The 20432-nt window shown below is 39.8% G+C and overlaps 1 protein-coding gene across 4 annotated transcripts in view; it reads right to left on the bottom strand.

The window, feature by feature from the left end:
* Positions 1–20432, bottom strand: part of SCAI (suppressor of cancer cell invasion) — a 152314-nt gene that overhangs the window by 20252 nt on the left and 111630 nt on the right. Inside the window, exons 15-17 of one of the 4 annotated variants that reach the window (XM_019421160.2) lie at positions 6644–6716; positions 3002–3175; positions 2715–2815 (exon numbers count right to left, since the gene is read on the bottom strand). In XM_019421160.2, coding sequence (XP_019276705.1) covers positions 2715–2815; positions 3002–3175; positions 6644–6716 — 348 coding nt within the window. Of the gene's footprint in view, positions 1–2714; positions 2816–3001; positions 3176–5750; positions 5895–6643; positions 6717–20432 lie in introns of those variants that run through there. The other 3 variants (XM_019421163.2, XR_002072907.2, XR_002072906.2) reach the window with 3 other exon arrangements.

Genomic DNA, 20432 nt, shown 5'->3' on the forward strand with positions numbered 1-20432 from the left:
CAACTTTATGAATAGGTAAAACTAAGTTAGAGTGAACATAATAAAAATAGCATTGCCTCTGGGGTAATGGGTACTGGACTGATTGGAAAAGGGTGTAGAGAGAATTATCTGGACTGGTGCTATGTTGTATAACGTGATTGGTTTGAGTTACACAGGTATATGTATTTGTCAAAATGCACCTCATAACACAGGTTAGTTTTGTGCACTTCAATGTACATGAACTTTACATTAAAGAAAGAATAGGGGTGCCTGAGTGGGTCAATCGGTTAAGTGTCCAACTTCGGCTCAGGTCATGATCTCATGGTTTGTGGGTTCAAGCCCCTTGTCGGGCTCTCTGCTGACAGCTTGGAGCCTGGAGCCTGCTTCAGATTCTGTGTCCCCCCAAGTCTCTCTACTCCTCCCCTGCTCGCACTCTGTCTCTGTCTGTTTCAAAAAATGAATAAACATTACAAAAAAAAAAAAAAAAAGAATATATAGGGGCACCTGGGTGGTTCGGTTAGTTAACCATCCGACTCTTGATTTTGTCTCAGGTCATGATCCCACGGTTCGTGAGATCGAGCCCCACATTTGGCTCTTTGCTGACAGTGTGGAATTTGCTAGGGATTCTCTCTCTCCCTCTCTCTATCTACCCCTCCTGTGCTTACTCTCTCTCAAAGCAAATAAATAAATTTAAAAAATTAAAAAGAAAGAGTATATATATGTCATTTATTTATTTATTTAACATTTTTTAATGTTTATTTATTTTTGAGAGAGACAGAGCATGAGCGGGGGAGGGACAGAGTGAGAGAGGGACACTGAATCTGAAGCAGGCTCCTGGCTCTGTCAGCACAGAGCCCAACGCGGGGCTCAAACTCACGAGCCGTGAGATCATGACCTGAGCCGAAGTCAGACGTTTAATCTTAACTGACTGAGCCACCCAGGCACCCCTATGTCAGTTATTCATATGCATGATGAAGTGTTTGGAGGTAAAGGCTATTGATGTCTACCATTTATTTCAAAATGCATCAAAAAATGAGATAAACTGATGAATGGAAAGAGGAATGGGTAAATGGACAAATATTCCAAAGCAAATATACCAAAATGTTTAGCTGAAGAATCTAGCTAGTGTATATATATGGATATTCACTGTACAATTTTTTTCATGTTTAAAATCACCATAATAAAACAGAAAAAAATCAACATATTTTAAAACTAAAAGTTACAAGAGACTTAAAAATGTTCAGGCATATCTGAAAAAGAACCAAATGTTACTTATAGAAATGAAAAGTATAATGGCTAAAATTTTTAAAAAGTCAATGAACAGTGTTATGTTGTTACACGAATTCACAGAAAAAAACCAAACCGCTTAATAGCAAAATGGGCCAAAGATCTGAACACACTCTTCACAAACAAGAACACAGAGGGGCACCTGGGTGGCTCAGTCGGTTGAGCGTCCTACTTCAGCTCAGGTCATGACTGGTTTGTGAGTTTGAGCCCCGCATCAGGCTCAGAACCTGGAGCCTGCTTCGGATTCTGTGTCTACCTCTCTCTCTGTTCCTCCCTGCTCACACTTTGTCTCTCACTCTCTCTCAAAAATAAACGAACATCAGGGCACCTGGGTGGCTCAGTCGGTTAAGCGTCCGACTTCAGCTCAGGTCACGATCTCACACTCTGAGTTCGAGCCCCGCATCGGGCTCTGTGCTGGCAGCTCAGAGCCTGGAGCCTGCTTCAGATTCTGTGTCTCCCTCTCTCTCTGCCCCTCCCCTGCTCATGCTCTGTCTCTCTCTGTCTCAAAAATAAATAAAAACATTAAAAAAAAATAAAATAAATGAACACTAAAAAAAATTAAAGAAAAAGAACACAGAACAATATGTGAAAAGTTGCTCAACCTCAAAGCAATCTCAGAAATAAAAATTAAAGCCACAGTGAGCTATGACTTTATACCCATTAGGCATACATGATATAAAGTAAGACCGCAACACGGGCTGGAGAGGACTAGAGCAGCAATAACTCTTACATACTGCTGCTGAGCGTAAACTGAGACGACCACTTTGCAAAACCATCTGGCATCACCTAGTAAAGTTGAAGATACTTACATCATCTGACCTCGTATTCCACTGTAGGTATAGTACCCATAGAAAGTCTTACATGTGTGTACCAGGGAACTGATAGAAGGTTTTACAGTGGCATTGTTTACAATAATAAAAAACTGGAAACAACCTAAATGTCCATCATCAGTAGAATAGATGAGAAATTTTTGATATACAGCCAAACAATGGAATCCTATAGGGCAGTGAAAACAAATGAATGAAAGCTACAGTTGTCATCAACTTGGCTCAGTCTCAGGAATAAAATAGCAGGTGAACAAAGAGCAAGCTGTAGAAGAATACATACAACGTGGATCCATCCATATGCTGTGCAGGAATCCAAACACATGTGGCAAAACCATAAAGATGAATGATGAGTATAAAATTCAAGATTTTAATTTCATTTGAGAGAGAGAGAGGACCTGGGAAGGGCCTAAAAGGTAATGAAAATGTTCTACTTCTTAAACTGGATGTTGAGTTTTCAGATGTATCTTATATTGGTCATCATTCTATGTTACATATTCATTTGTAATATGCCTTTGGATCTATTCAAATTGTATTTAATATAACATATTTAATAAAATATAATACATGATTCTTAAATTCCTAAAATGGTAAAATTGGTCATTAATAATATTCTTTGCCTACCCGAAAAATCTTGTGCATCCTCATGGTGGCTGAACAAAAGATAAATCTTGTGAGGAGCAAGCGAAGAAACTCATCTCCAAAAAACTGGAGAAATGCCTGATCTGCAAAAAGGAGAAAGATGACAGTAAAAAGATGCTTAAAAGGAAAACACATTGCAAGGGGAAGAAAGATCAGGAAAACCTTCTCAACTTTCCTGCCTTCAACAAATACCTTTAAAAATTCAAACAATTTCAAAAATTTAAGAACCGTTATAGTATGTTAAGTGTGCAGTTAGATTAGTAGGGTACCTATTGAACGTGAATGGGTCAGTAGCTGGGCAATATCACGGTTGATTTTTCGAAGATATTCTTGACACTTTTCCCATAGGCCTCTGCGCATGCTTGACAATCCAGAGACAAATAGGAAGGCCATTAGAGGATTGTTCAAAAAGAGAGTGAAGAGGCTACCTCGTTGAGATTGATCTGTAATAACAAACATGTTATATATAGAGACAACAGTTTTGCAAAAAATAAGAGATGCATTTGAGGAATAATTTAATATAGTGACAATGTATTAAATTTATATCATTAAATCACAACAAAGTAGATTCTGCATGTAACTACAAAAACATCCCAGGCACACTACTTTCTGCTGAACAAACTTACGATAGAGCCTAGTATAAACTTAAGAGAAACGGAAAAGGTACATATTCCTTTGCCTTGTTCACTCCAACTAACAAATTTCATCCAAATATGGCAAGTACGTGGGCCGTTCATGATAGCATTCTCTGAGTACTAGAATTGGCAATCTTTCTCATTCTCCTTTCGTAGTTGCTCTTTCTCTGCCTAGCCCTTAAATATCAGTATTTTCTTTCTTTCCCCCTACACAATGCTGATCTCACCTACTCCCATAATTTCAGTTATCACATGCCAACTAATTCCCAGTTCTCTTATCTGCAGCCTAGATTGATCTTGCTAGGTCTAGGACTGCATTGTCTTGCTGTAGCTACTGGACACTTAAAATGTGTCCAAACTGAGGTGCACCGTGAAGTATAAAATATAAGTGGGATTTCAAAGCCTCAGTACAAAAAGATATGTTAATGTTAATTTCGCCTGTTTCTTTCTACTTTTTTTGAAATGTGGCTACTAGAAAACTTAAAATTATAAGTGAATTACATTGTCTTCCTATTGAACAGAATTGCTCAAGACTACAATACTCAACCTAGGTCTCAAATGTAACCTCCAACCCAACATGTCAGAAACTGAAAGCAAATTCTTCCCTCTTTTGTTCTCTACAAATCTGCTTCTTACCATCATTTCTACCAGGATCCCAGCCAGAAACCCGGAAGTCCATCCCTGCCTCCTTCCTCTCCCTTATTCCCTCATATCTAGTCCATCGCCAAATCCTGTTGGCTCTCTGGGTTTAGTATCTTTTGAAGCCGCCACCATCTCCCTATTTCCATCAATGTTCTTCTCCGGTTCATTCTCCACAAGGTGGCCTGAATGCTCTTCCAGGCTACTCTTCTGTTCACAACCTTTTGATGATACCCCACTGTCCTCCAGTTACATTTCTTCACAAATCCTAAAAGGTTTTCCGTGATTCGGCCACACAATCCCACACCCTACCCTTCCGCTAGCAGGAAGTACTTATAGTTCTCTAAATATTTCATAAACTGGGGTGCCTGGCTGGCTCAGTCGGGAGAGCATGTGACTCTTGATCTCAAGGTTGTAAGTTCGAACCCCACGTTGCGTGTAGAGATGACTTAAAAATAAAATCTTAAAAAAAAATGTTCCATAAGCTCTCATCACAGTGGTCTTATGTCGGGGCTCACACACTATTGCTCTGCTAGAACAAGCCTCATATAATTCAATATATCCTTCAACTTTAACATCTTTTTATCCACTTTCTTCACCTTCAAGGGCCAGTTAGGAGTTCCTCTATGTGTTCCATGTGCTTGCTCCTATGAAACACCTGCAAGAAATGCATCTTTGGCGAGATAGTTGGCTGTGTGAGGGGCATACTGTGTTGTGTGGGTTAGAGTGTTATCCCCAGTGCTCAGCACAGAACCTCATAAATAAATGCCGAGTAAAGGTTTGTTGATAAATCATGCAACTCATGGTTAAAGAGAGAACTCTACACTTTATTATTATTTTATTTATTTTTTATTGTTTATTTATTTTTGAGAGACAGAGCATGAATGGGAGAGGGCAGAGAGAGAGGGGGACAGAGAACTTCAAGCAGGCTCCAGGCTCTGAACTGTCAGCACAGAACCCGATGTGGGGCTTGGACTCATGAACCATGAGATCATGACCTGAGCCAAAGTCAGACACTTAACCGACTGAGCCACCCAGATGCCCCAGAACTGTATACTTTAGATACCAGAGGGGCAGTAATCTAATTAGACCTTCCAAATACTTAGGTATCCGCTAGTTTTGTGTCCCGATAGGCCAAATTTAAGGGATTAAAGGTCTGAGCTTTTCTAGCACAAAGATATGGTACTAAACTAAAAACTGTTCAGGACATACACCACAACTGAGCATAGTAGTAAGCATCAAGAATAATGATAGTTTAAAAAATGATAGTACATCCTGAATACTTACTATATATCCAGAATTATTTAACAAGGAGGTACTATTATTATCTCCATTTGATAGGAAAGAAACTGAGGCACAGAATGGCTAAGTAACTTCCCAAGGTCACACACCGAGTAAGTGGTTAAGTTGGGATTTAAATTCAGTTTGCCTCCAGAGCCTGGTGTTTTTACCCTCTACACAGTAAAGCCTTTTGGACCAAATAATCTTGGTATTAACACATTAGATCATGCAATTTTAAACAAAGCTGCATCTTGATAGGACAAATTGGTAGGAAAACGCACTCTTAAATAACTGGAAGAGGTTATATTTCTCCAGAAATGATAACAAACACGTTAACAAAGTCCTCAAAGCAGGAGAATTTTACCGTTGTTTGAAGGTAAGTTTTATCCCTTAGTAATTTGGCTTTTGGATACATGAACTTAATGTTTCTACATGTTCTTCCCTGTTAAATAGCAAAACTTACCTTAAAACAACGGTGAAAAGTCTCCAGCTTCTCTCAGGCTTTCAAATGCTGACCATCACTTCCTGTGTCAAACTATGTCAGCAGACAGGACTTCTGGCTGGGAAGTAGCAGTAAAATGCCATCTCCCACAGAGAGACATCAGCACTATTCGCAGTCAGGGAGATAGTGAAACAGTGACAAGTACGGCTAAAACAGTGTTAGGTTTGTTTAGTTTTTACCTATAGCTTAATGACTGGGAGTTAGAACTAGATTTTAGTGTTGCTTATCGAGGATAAATTATGAAAGACAAAGTCTTTCATTTCTCAGCCACCTGAGAAACAGCCAAAACACTGGCACACTGTCTCCCTGGCACACTGAAAAGAGGTTCTTTTATTTAAAAAATACAACAAGGTAAAAATGTGAATAAAAGAAACCCTTAAGTTGTGCCAGTTGGGTTCTCCGAACTCTCAGGCAGAGGCTGAGAAGTTTTCTAGACCAGAAATCTCATGGTCTTAGAAGATGCCTAAATTAGGTAGCCAGAGATACAGGAAATCATGCTATATGAATGATGACAGGCAGACCAGAAAAAAAAACAAAAGAAAACAATACCTGCTAAACAAATTGTAAAATTCACAAATCACGAATTCCCCAACAGTAAGGGACCAAAAACCACATTTTTCTCAGGGATGATTTGTCATTTCTTTCAGAATTATCTCAAGACCTAATGGTAGCACATTAAAGAAGTCTAGTCGTTGGCAAGACTTCTGGGTGTATTTCAGAGTGAAAGCTGCCACATTAAATACTATAAAGCCACATGTGATCATTATAGGTTGGGAAGACAGAGATCAGTATTATTCAAAATGTACACAGTAGTTATCTGCAACCTACTGATATAACAGGTAACGACAACGTACCTTGTAAAGCCTTTGGATACGCTGTAGGAGAAAGCAAGCACACTAGTGGCTGTCCAAATAAGTTTGTGAAATTCTGTAACATAAGAATTTAAAACTTTCATTAAAGATTTGGCCAAAGATAGTTACTTTTTGTAACAAAGATAGTAGTTTGTCAAAGTACCTCGTTAGTGTACAGATAGGGCCCTTTTACTCATAGACAGATGCAGAAACATCAGTAACAGCTGAAGAAGACTGCCATCCGTGTATAACTACCACGCAAAATAGGCTTTCTTTCTTTTGTTAACATTTATTTTTGAGAGACAGAGAGAGGCAGAGCATGAGCAGGGGAGGGGGAGAGAGACACACACACAGAATCCAAAGCAGGCTCCAGGCTCTGAGCTGTTTGTTAGCACAGAGCCTGACACAGGGCTCGAACTCATGAACTGCAAGACAATGACCTGAGCCGAAGTCGGACGCTCAACCGACTGAGCCACCCAGGCGCCCCCAAAATAGGCTTTCTTAAAATAGTGCAGTTTAGGGGCGCCTGGGTGGCTCAGTCGGTTGGGCGTCCGACTTCAGCTCAGGTCACGATCTCGCGGTCCGTGAGTTCGAGCCCCGCGTCGGGCTCTGGGCTGATGGCTCAGAGCCTGGAGCCTGTTTCCGATTCTGTGTCTCCCTCTCTCTCTGCCCCTCCCCTGTTCATGCTCTGTCTCTCTCTGTCCCAAAAATAAATAAACGTTAAAAAAAAAAAATTTGTTTTTTAAAAAATAGTGCAGTTTACTAAGGAAACTACTGATTTTTAAAATAAAGGCATATACATGGTTGCAGTGTTACTGGGAGAGGTCATCTGGCTATCTACCAAAAGGCCACGTCATTGGGCAATATACACAAGCATGGAATTTCCCAACCTCTAGGATCTGGCTCTCAGCCTCACGGGCTCTAAAACCTGACTTACTGAGAAGTAATCAGGGAAGACTTGCAACCACTTCTCATTGTGAATCGAATTACTGCTCACACAGAATGACCTATAAAACCAGAATGTCGGTATGTTAATTTACAGTGGGAATGAAAGCTGATACTCAAACTAGACCACTCTTCGCTTAAGGATATGCTTTCTTTAAAGGATGTTCTTAGAGAGAAACCCATTCTAAAGATATCATTCCACTAATTTTTAAAATTTGAACCAACCTCAATAAAAATGGCCAGATATTTTTTCCTGCAACTGAAAAAAATAATTCTAAAGTTCATATGGAAAAAAGTAGATTAGCCAGGAAAACTCCGAAAAAGAAGAACAAAGAAAGGCAACTAGACTCATGAGATACTGAAACATACTTTTAAGCCTCCGCAATTAAAAATATGTGGCACTGGCATAAGAATGGGCAGAAGACCAATGGAAGAGAGCAAAGAGTCCAAAATTAGACCCCAAAACAGATAGGACTTGAGTATATGTGATAAAGATGATAGTTCAAATTAGGGAGTAGAAGGGGCTCCTGGGTGGTTTGGTGGGTTACATGTCCGACTCTTGATTTTGGCTCAGGTCCTGATCTCATGGTTATCAGATCGAGCCTCGTGTCAGGCTCTGTGCTGGGTGTGGAGCTTGCTTAAGAGTCTTTCTCTGCCCTTCCCCCACTAGTTCTAGTTCTCTCTTTCCCTCCCCCTCCTTCCCTCCCTCCCTCTCTCAAAAGGAAAAAAAAAAAAAGAATCAAATTATGAAGTAGGAAAATTTGGGGTACCTGGCTGGCTCAGTCGGAAGAGCATGCATCTCTTGATCTCAGGGTCATGCGTTTGAGCCCATGTTGGGTATAGAGATTACTTAAAATAAATAATTAAAAATTGGGGGAAAAAAAAAAGGAAGTAGGAAAATTTGATGGCTAGCTGGCTACCCAGTAGGAAAAAATTAAGATAGCCATCCAGAGAAAAGTTGGCTGTATACTTTGCACCACATATTTGGATAAATTCCTGATATATCAAAGATTTAAATATAAAAAAAAAAATAAACAATATAAGTGCAGAAAGAAAATGTAAGAAAATAAGGATGATTTTTATACCTTAGAAGATCTTCCTAACTACTATGATCAAGATTAATAAACCCAGGGGCGCCTGGCTGGCTCAGTTGGAGGAGCATGTGACACTTGACCTTGGGGTTGTGAATTCGAGCCCCATGTTGAGCCCCATCTGGGTATACAGATTACTAAAAAAATAAATAAATCAACTTAAAAAGATTAATAAGCCCAGTTACAAAACCAAAGCCTTGTGCATAGTAAAATACAGCATAAACTAAATCAAAAGCGAAATGATAAACTGGAGAAAATACCTGCAAGGCACATTACAAAGATTAATCTCAATATAGAAAGAGCTTCTCCAAATCCCTAAGTAAAAGACCACTGACCCAACAGAAAAATGGGTGGAAGATCACAGAAAATTCACAGAAAAGGGAACACAACTGGCTCAAAAACATGAAAAGAAGCTCAACCTTGCTGCTAATAAGAGCAATAAAAGCAAAGCTATGCTGCAATATCATTTTTAACCTACCAGCGTAGCAAAATTTACCAAAGCTTGAGAATATACACTATTGGCAAGACTATAGGAAAACAAATACTCATACGTAGATGGTAGGAGTATAAATTGGTACAAACTCGTTAGAAGACAATTTGGCAGTATCTATTAAATTCAGATGCATATTCCATTAACAGCAATCCCACAACTAAAATTTGATGCTACTAATATATTCTCAAACCTATAATAACTTTGAGTCCCACGTTACTCCTTGCAGTACTGTTAGCAATAGTAAAGGACTAAAAACAACCAAATGACCAGCAACAAGGGATTGGAAAAATAAATTATGGTACAACAATACAATGGAATACTATGCATCTATAAAAAAGGAACAAAGAAGTTCTTTATGAAGGGATATGGAAAGATCACCAACATTTCTTTCTTTTTTTTTTATGTTTTATTTATTTTTGAGACAGAGCATAAGTGGAAGAGGGGCAGAGAGAGAGGGAGACACAGAATCTGAAGCAGGCTCCAGGCTCTGAGCTTCAGCACAGAGCCTGACGCGGGGCTCGAACCCATGTACTGTGTGATCATGACGTGAGCTGGAGTCAGACGCTTAACCAACTGAGCCACCCAGGTGCCCCCACCAACATTTCTTACTAAGTGAAAACAAAGTAAGCTATAGAGACTTTGTGTATAGTATGTTAGTATTATTTATACAGCCAAGAAGACTAAAGACTATGTATTTGTTTTGGCTTATACATGCATTTTTAAAAAATTTCTAGAAAGGTAAACAAGAAACAGACAATAGTAATTCCCCATAGAGAGAGTAACTGAGTCAATTGGGAGTGGGAGAGCTAAAGAGATATCATAACAAAGCCTTTTTGAGATTTTTGATTTTGTGACTTCGTGAATATAGTAGCAATATAAAAAAAATTAAACAAATAAATTAGCAATTTCTTGCAATCAAAACAAAGGGAGCAAGATGAATGATATTAAGGAGCATTCTTCAGATAAGGCAGCTGGAGATATTTATCCACACTGCAGGAATGGCCTACTGGATCTTTGGCCATGATGCTCTTGATCTTGGATAGTGTTAAAATGCACATGGCTGTTATTTATGTCCCAAGGTCTCTCTTCTCTTTGTTTCTCTTGTTGACGAACCTTTCTCTTCTTTTTTTCTTTAAATATTGTGTGCAAAGAGTTAGTTATTTTTTCATTAAAGCCTGACAGCAATCCTTTGAAAGGCCTGCTTAAGAAAGTTGGTCGCAGGCTGGCTTCTGGGGACTTAGATTTGGGGAGGGTTCCCACCATTAGCAGAACTGGTAAGAGTGGCTCACTTTATCTAGACTGTAAACAAGATGGTTTATGCTGAGCACCTGCTTTCCTTCTAGGAGAATGGCATTTTGGAAGTGCCAGGCAGAGGGTGTCTACACAATGAGTCCCTAATAAAAACCCTGGGCACCGAGTTCCTAGTGAGCTTTCCTGGTAAACATTTCACCTGCGTCGTCTCACTTGTTGCTACAGAAACTGAGAGCATCCACTGTGACTTTACTGGAGAGGGCTCTTGGAAGTTTGTACCTGCTGTTCTCTAGACTTCATTGCATGTGCCTTCTTACTTTGAGACTTTTACTGTGAGAAATCTCAGTACTGAGTGTGACTATAGGCTGAGAATTATCAGTCCTTGTGAACTGCTGAGCCTGGGGGTGATCTTGGGGACCTCTGATTCCCTTCAGTCAGATTATATTTAAATTTTAGGCCTGGAAAACTGTTTCTTTAAAGATACCTCACGTGTCTCTGGTTCTAACCCATTTGGTAATTAATTTTAGTTTAACTCCCTTATGATTCTTATTTTCTTTATTTGCAAGTTTTTGGGAATGTCTCATAATTGCCCCATGTAGGGATTATATGATTTAATGCTATTATATCTAAGAAAAATTATGGCAAATGTATGTAAATAGAACATACGTTGAAGAAATTTTAACTTGCTATAGTTCATATATAACACTACTATTTATTTTTGTATATTCATCCCATATCTAACTACTTTGCTGGATCTATATGCATATTAAGTTGTTTTGTGATTCCTTAGGATTTTCTAAATATAAAATTGTATCATCCATAATTGAAGATTTTTATTTCTGGGGTGCCTGAGTGGCTCAGTCGGTTGAGCGTCCGACTTCGGCTCAGATCATGATCTCATGGTCTGTGGGTTCGAGCCCCGCGTCAGGCTCTGTGCTGACAGCTCGGAGCCTGGAGTCTGCTTCAGATTTTGTGTCTCCCTTTCTCTCTCTCTGCCCCTGCCCCGCTCATGCCCTGTCTCTGTCTCTCAAAAATAAATAAACATTAAAAAAATTTTTTTTTAAGATTTTTATTTCTTTCTTTTCAATATTTACACCTCATATTCGTCTGAACAACCTTTTTCATTGTTTTATTTGGAGAATGTTAAACAATTCTGGTTAGGACTAAAACAAAATCAATCACAAAAATGACAGCAGGCATTCTCTTTTTCTTATTTTAACTAAGAATACTTTTAATGTTTCTCACTTGAAGTCCAAAATTGGCTACTTAATATGGAGGCTTTTCACATAAGCTGAGTTTTGTGTTTTTTTTCCATTAAGAATGGGTACTGAATTTTATTAGATTTCACAAAATGACCCCTGAGACAAGCATGTGATTTTTCTTATTTATCCTATTGGCATAGGATACAATATTGATTGATTTTCACAAACTACATATATGATTCAGATAAACTCTTTTGTTAGATTATTCTATTAATAAATAAGTCTATTTCCTAGTATTTTATTTAAAATTTTCTAATCTATAATGATTAACTAATCTGGGGTAGGGTTTTCTTTTGTGTGTATTATTTGTGTCTTGAAAGAGTCATCAACATATTAATTTCTATAATTTACTGAATGCTAATACTGCCTTTTAGGGATCATCCTAGACTTCTTAGATCCTTACTTGTAATCTTAACAATACTGTAAGATCAGTATTGCCAACTTATTTTGCAGAGAAAGAAAAAGTGGCACAGGTAAAACCAAGAACGTGCTCAAGGTCATACAAGCATCTTGTGACCTAATTGGTATAGAACGGATAGTTCTTTTTAATAATTTTATATATTTTAAAATGTTTATTTATTTTTGAGAGAGAGACAGAGTGTGAGCAGGGGAGGGGCAGAGAGAGAGGGACACACAGCATCTGAAATAGGCTCCAGGCTCTGAGCTGTCAGCACAGAACCCGACGCAGGGCTCGAACCCACGGACCGTGAGATCATGACCTGAGCCGAAGTTGGACACTTAACCGACCACGCCACCCAGGTGCCCCTCTTTTTTTAAGTTTATTTATTTATTTTAGAGAAAGAACAAGAGCAGAGGAAAGGCAGAGAGAGAGAGAGAGAGAGAGGAAGAGTGAGAGAATCCCAAGCTGACTCCATGCTCAACACAGAGCCTGATGCGGGGCTGGATCTCAAAATCGTGAGATCATGACCTGAGCCAAAATTAAGAGTCGGACGCTCAACGGAGGGAGCCACCCAGGCACCGCTCTGATTTCCTTCTTATAGACAATAGCTCTTTTTCTCCCATAAAACTATCTATTTAATGATACTTTAAAACATCTCTGTAACTTTAAAATAGTACATAGTGTCCTTTTTAAAGATCTCTTTTCTTTAACAAATACTCCTTAAACCCACTGACTATACACTGTTCTAGGTGCTAGGAAGACAGGGGTAAACAAAACAGATTTTTTCTTTGAATCTTGTTTTCCAGGAGCTGGCATTTAGATGGGGTGGAGGTGGCCGGTAGAGACCCACAGTAAACCAAGTTGTTACACAATATCATAGAAGGTGGCAAGTGCTACAAACGGAAAGACAGCAGAGTATGGTTAACAGCCCAGACTTTACAATCAGATTGTTTAAATCCCAACTCAGCCACCTATCGTGTGTGTGACCTGGGGCAAATTACTGAACCTTTCTGTGCAGTGGTTTTCTTATCAGTAAAAAAATAGGAATAATAAAAGTAACACCTTGGGTTGTTGAGGATTAAACATTTTTTTTAAACTGATAAAGTGCTGGGTGCCTGGGCGGCTCAGTCGGTTAAGCATCAACTTTGGTTCAGGTCGTGATCTTGCGGTGTATGAGTTCAAGCCCCACACTGGCTGTCTGCTGTCAGCACAGAGCCCGCTTTGGATCCTCTGTCCCGTCTCTGTCGCTCCCTGTCTCTCTCTGTTCCTCCCCTGCTCTCTCTCAAAAATAAGTAAACTCTTAAAAAATATCTTTGTAAAGTGCTTAGAATGGTGGATGGCACTATAAAGAAGCTGTCATGATAATTAAGAAAAAATAAAGAGGTGTATAAAGAATGCAAGGGGGCATATGATTTTATTTTTTATTTTATTTTTTAAAATATTTATTTATTTTTGGGGAGCGCACAAGCAGGGGAGGGGCAGAAAATCTGAAGTGGGCTCTGTGCTGACCGGCTGACATCAGTGAGCCTGATGTGGGGCTCGGACTCACGAGCTGCAAGATCATGACCTGAGCCGAAGTTGGACACTCAACCGACTGAGCCACCCAGGCACCCTGGCATATGATTTTAAATAGGGCAATTAGGGGGGCACCTGGGTGGCTCAGTCGGTTGAGCATCCAACTTCAGCTCAGGTCATGATCTCACGGTTCTTGAGTTCAAGCCCCACATTGGGTTTCTGCTGTCAGCACAGAGCCTGCTTTGGATCCTCTGTTCCCCTCTCTCTGCCTCTTGCCTGCTCGTGCTCATCCAAAAACAAATAAATCTTTTCTTTTTAATTTTTTAAAATGTTTATTTATTTCTGAGACAGAGCATGAGTGGGGGAGGGGCAGAGAGAGAGGGAGACAGAGCATCCAAAGCAGGCTCCAGGCTCTGAGCTGTCAGCACAGAGCCCGACGCAGGGCTCGAACTCACAAACCATGAGATCGTGGCCTGAGCCAAAGTTGGTCGCTCAACCGACTGAGCCACCCAGGTGCCCCAAAATAAATAAATCTTTTAAAAAATAATAAAAATAATGCATAGGGCAATTAGGGAAGACTCTATGGAGAGGCTTCAATTTATCAAACACCTGAAGAACAACGTGGGTGTCTTTGGAAGAGGATTCAAGACAGGGGGAATAGACACAAAGATCCAAAGCAGCAGACTGCCAGGTAAGTTAGAGGAATACCAAGGTCAATGTGGCTGAAGAGAACTGAACAATAGGGAGACGGGCAAGAGAAAAGGTCAGAGATGCATCTGAGGGGAGCGAGGAGGTGTGTGAGGGCAGATCACATGAAGCCTCCCTCTTAGTGAGATGAGGCGTCTCTGGAAATTCTGAGTAGAGAAGTGACATCCTCTGACTTATAGACACACTCTGTAAGGAAGCAAGGACAGAAGGAGGAAGACTTGTTAAGGAAGCTCCTGTAAGAATTCAAGGGCCACACGATGATGGCATGGGTCAGGGTGATGGCAGTGGAGGTGGGACAATTCTGGATATATCATTTGCAGCCAAGAGGATTTCCTGAAATGGATGTGGGATGTGAGGGAAGGAGGAGGCAAGTATGAAACCAAGGATTTGGGCTGCGGCAACTATCAAAGTGTAGTAACAGTCATTAACTGCATTAACTGATCTGGGGAAAGCTGGAGGAGGAAGAGGTCTTAGAGATTTTGTCTTGGACATGTGAAATTTGTGATCTTTATTGGAATCACCAATTAGATACGGAGCAGGTAGATTATACTTAAGTCTGGAGTAACAGAGAGAGGTCTGGCCAGAGGCAGGAATTTAGAAATTGTCAGCATAGAGATTGTAATTAAAGTCATGAAACTAAATAAGGGCTTCGGGGCGTCTGGTTGGCTCAGTCAGTGGAGCATGCGACGCTTGATCTTGGGCTTGTGATTCAAGGTCCGTGGTGAGTGCAGAGATTACTTAAATTAAAACAGAACAAAACCCAAATGTTAAATAAGGGCATCAAGAGAGTGAGTTGTAGCTGAAAAAGAAGAGGAAAAAGACAGAGCCCAGGGTGCACCAATGATAAGACGTCACAGAAATGTGGAAAAACCAGTAGAAGAAACTGAGAAAATAAGCTGACTCCAGACATCTTTAGCCCCGAGGCAATCGAACAACATGAATTCAGGTTTTAAAGGTCTTATCCAGAGAGGAGGACACAAGTCCGAGCTCAGGGTCTGCCTAAGACGGGAGTCTAACAGGAAACCAGCCCTGTTAAACTAGGCTACACCCCTAGTGTAAGGATGAACCCAAACCAAACTTTACCATCCTTCCCCCATGACCACTCCTCAAGGGGCCTGCAGGGAAGTTTCTCAGTACTGAACAGAACAGAGACAAACAAAACACAACAGTGCCTGAGTGTTCTAACTCTAAGCTGCCCCTTTCACATGTTTGCAGCTCAAATTCATACCATGGAAGTAATCGTAAAAACATGGTCACGGCTTGGTAGTGCCTCCAAGTATTTAGCAGAAGCAAATGCAGACCCTCTCTGGATGAAAGTATCTTCATTCCAGGCCTCAGTCCATTTCCCGCAAATAGTTTTAAGGATAACGAGAAGAAAGCAGTCAAAGATCATCAAGCGTATAAGAATACAAAAATACCAAAGGGTATCTTTCAGCAGCAAAAGCAGATTTCAGGTATAAGCCTAATCAGCTAGATAATAAAGAGTAAAATGAGTATGCTTATTAAGTTTAAAGAAATAAAGAACAAACCTGAAAACAGAAAAGAAGAAGGTATAAAAAAGGAAATGGAGAGGCACCTGGGTGGCTCAGTGGGTTAAGTGTCCAACTTTGGCTCAGGTCATGATTTCATGGTTCATGAGTTCGAGCCTCACATCAGGCTCTCTGCTGTCAGTGCAGAGCCCGCTTCAGATCCTCTGTCTCCCTCTCACTGCCCCTCCCCTGCTCGTGCACACACTCTCTCTCTCATAAAATAAATAAGAACTTTAAAAATTAAAAATTAAAAAGGCAATGGATTATTTGAAAAAGAACCAAACAGAACGTCTAGAAATGAAATATAAAACTCAACAAATGGATTTAAAGGCAAGTTAATCGCAGCTAAAGTAAGAATTTGTTAACTGAAAAACAGATCAGAAAAAATTATCCAAATCTCAACCAGATACACAAAAAGATGGAAAATGTAGAAGAGAAGTCAAGAGATGTGGAAGACACAGTGCAAATGCTAGGCTATTAAATATACATATATAATCAGAGTTTCAGAAGGGGATGAGAGAGAAGCTAGGGTACAGCAAATATCTGAAGAGATAATGGCTAGGAATTTTCCAGCAATAATGAAACACTCCAACGTACCACTTCAAGAAATCCAACAAATCCCAGTGAGTTAAATATAAAGAAGCAAAACCTAGACATATCACGGTATAACTGCAGAAGGCCAAAAACAAAGAGATGGTCTTTCAAAGTAGCAAAAAAGAAATGGAATGAGTGCAACTGGCTGGCAGAAGAGTTCTCACATGCTCTGGTTAGGAAGGTGAACATCTTGACAGCCTGCGGCAATCTGCATCCATCAGTCAAACACTGTAGGATGGGGCTGTTTACGTAAATACGACTGTTTTGACAAATGTGTAAGTTATGCTCACTGGCAGAGATCCAGCTCTGTCACAAATATTTAAATACTCAAAGGATTTTCTTCTTCCAAAGAAAAGAAAGCAGAAATGAAAGACGTGTTACCCAACATGACTGAGGGATTTTATTTTACTCTGCTAGTACTATGTGACCACAGATATAAAACCACTTCAACCTGCCCATTCCCTAATGACAATTTGAGAGTGGAAGTTTGGGCCATACTTCCCATGTATATCTTGGTGTTTCGATCACTGTCCTCTGAAATGAGGTTAGGACTGGCATGCAAAACTCCTCTTTTCCTAAATACAGACAGAGCTTGGGCTTTGGAATAACAAAGACTGGTGGAATCAATTAGGCAAAATACCTAACCTCCATTGGCAAAGTTTCTTCAACTACAAAATAAAGATAATAATGTGCACCTTCATTTAATCATTCAACATGCATTATTAAGAATATTTTAAGTGTAAGACAATGGAGACATAAAGATATATGTATATACAAATAGAAACACACACACAGACTTTAGGGGAAACAAAGCATAGCACTGATAATCACATCCTGGTGCATCTGAGCAGACCATGAAAAAAGACCTAAAGATGCTGACATCAGAGGTTACCCAGCTAAATGGTCCAGCTAAACCATCACACTGAGCATGTCAGTGTGACAAGCCCTGCCCACAATCGCAGAGATTCCAATCACTGTGCTAGCTTCCTCTCTCAAACCTGAGCAGACAAACAAGCATTATGATACTCTGAGAAAAGTCTCTAATAAGAAATATACAGACAAAACCAAAGAGAAACAAATCAACATGGAGGAAAAAGACAGCATGCAGGGAGAATTTTTTAAATGATCAAGTGATATTTTCAAAGGTAAGAGAAGATATTTCAAACAAGATCAAAACCAAGACGATTGTATACGTGTCCGCATATTTGTTGTATATACATACACGTACATTTATTTCTTTATGAAAGAAACATCTAGAAAACAAGTAAGAAATCTCATAGGTTAGAAGATAAAGGCAAGGGAATCTCCTAAACAGCAAGAGGAACAAAATATGGAAAATGAAGGGCAAGAAAACAGAGGACTAGACTAGAAGGTCCAATACAGGAATGACAGAAATTCCCGAAATACAGAACAGAGAAAATGGGGAGAGGAGATCAATGAGCAACTCAAGTAAATGGGCAGAGTTTCCACATTGAAAAAACTCAGGAAGTACATGCCATGTACCATGAAGTAAACCCAGATCAGGGCACACCGTAATGAAGGTGAAAAACACTGGGGACAAACTGACAATCCCAAACATTTCCAGAGACTGAAAACAGGTCACAAAAAGAATCCAGAATGAGAATGCTTTTCTACTTCTCAAGAAGCATTGGAAGCTAGAAAGCAATATTAACAATCCCTTCCAAATTCTGAAGGGAAATAATTTCCAGTCTCTACCAAAACCATCATTAAAAGGTGACAGTAAATTAAAGAACAATTGAAGGAGTGCAAGACCTCAGATATTTTACCTCCTGCTCAGCCTTTCTAGGAAGCTGCTCCTGGAGATGCTGCACCAAAATGAGAGAGTACGTGAGAGTCCAAGAGGAAGACATGGGATTCAGGAAACAAAGAGGAGATAATGAATTCTCAGGATAACAATGAAGTGGAGTTCTGGGACGAGGGTTCTGTAGAGGGCACCAGTTCAGAGGCTCTGAGGGGTAATTCAGCACAAAGAAAAAATGAAGAGACAGATGAATCCGAACAACCTACAAGACGTAGGTGCCCGGTGAGAAGACCGGGGCTGAATCAGTGTGACTTTCAGACAAAAACAAGGAACAAAGTCACATAATTATTTGCCCCAGGAAAAGCAGGAAGTTGCTTGGGAAAGAAGAAGTTTACTATATGGCTTAACTGTTAGATGCATTTTACAGTCATCATAATATAAGCATGAAATATTCAGTGAACCAAAATCATGATAGAAGAAATCTACTGTGGGGAGAAAAGGAAGTAAAAGGTATAAATGTGAGTAGAGGATAAGAAGAGGAAAGAGCTGAATTTCTCTTCCGCAATGGGACATCAGTACATAATGCCTGAAAATGAAGAATCAAGAAGTATCAACACGAGCATGTTATTCAGACAAATAATCAGCTACAAAAGATGTAACTGGTGGCCTCTGGGAAAAGGCAAACGGGAGTTTGGCAGGAGTATGGCAACTGCCGTTTCTGGTAACACCTTGCTGACTGAGTCGTCCCCACCCTGACAACACACTGGAATTGTACTGATACCTGAGACCGGCCCCAAGTCAAGTGATGCAGAGTCACAGGAGCTGGGGCCCAGGTACAAATGGTTTTGAGAAGGACTCGAATGTTTCTGATACACAGAAAGAGTTGTGAGCGACAGTTTTAAACCATATGCAGGAGCTTAATTCTCACAAAAATAAAAAAGTAATATTTAAATGAAGAAGTATACATGAAATGTTTGTATTTATATGAAAAAACATCAGCAAACATGCTCATGAAACATTCATATATGTGAAACATACACAGTAAAGTTGATCCTCAAGAAACAATGTATCAATCACACAGTTCTTTTTCACTAGAAATATGTTAAATGGTAATTTAAGACTCTTCACACATGCTTTGTGGGAAAAGTAAATATCAGACACTTTCACATGTCAACACAGACGACTGCATACTTGATTTAGAGGTACCGAATAGTATTAACTTTAAAAAAAAATTTTTTTTAACGTTTATTTATTTTTGAGATAGGGGGAGACAGCATGAACGGGGGAGGGTCAGAGAGAGAGGGAGACACAGAATCTGAAACAGGCTCCAGGCTCTGAGCTGTCAGCACCGAGCCTGATGCGGGGCTCAAACTCACGGACCGCGAGATCATGACCTGAGCCGAAGTCGGACGCTTAACCGACTGAGCCACCCAGGCACCCCTAGTATTAATTTTTAAAAAGAACTGGTCTTTGCCATGCTCTGACTTGCCTAATGCGTATGTAGATAAGTATGTTCTGGACAATTTAATTTTTTAAAGGAGTGACATGGCATGTGCCATCAAGAGCAAACGAATAAACAAGAAAAGCTTTCTATTAGTCCACTGTCATTCTGGGTATCAGAATACTGAAATCTCAAATTAAATCATGATATATAATTAGGGAAATACATTTCCAACTATGCACAACAGTGTTTTTAAAAATCAGCATTCAAGGGGTGCTTGGTGGCTCAGTCGATTAAGCGTCCGACTTTGGCTCAGGTGATCATCTCACGGTTCCTGAGTTCAAGCCCCACGTCGGGCTCTGTGCTGACAGTTCAGAGCCTGGAGCCTATTTAGGATTCTGTGTCTCCCTTTCCCGGTCCCTCCCCCACTCATGATGTCTCTCTCTCTCTCTCTCTCAAAAATAAATAAGCATTAAAAAAAATAAAATAACAAAAACATAAAAATCAGCATTCAATACCCATTCTGTAACCAAACAGCACTTTGGAAATAGCAGGCACATACAATGAATGATATTCTTGAGATTATAAAAGGGGGCATCAAATATCCAATCAAATTGAGGGAAATTAATAGATTGCTAAAATACTCTAAACGCATGCTAGATCATATTCAGTAATACACTGGACCTAGTACATCAACATATTGTCACATCATTAAACTGTAGCAAATGATTCCTTGTCATTGACAAGGTCACAGAATGCTTCCTTTGAATTCTGTCAAGGCACAAAACTCTTCTGGTTTTA

This window comes from Panthera pardus, unplaced genomic scaffold (assembly GCF_024362965.1).
Source record: "Panthera pardus isolate Hobbes unplaced genomic scaffold, ASM2436296v1 HiC_scaffold_20, whole genome shotgun sequence".
NCBI classification, from domain to species: Eukaryota; Metazoa; Chordata; class Mammalia; order Carnivora; family Felidae; genus Panthera; species Panthera pardus.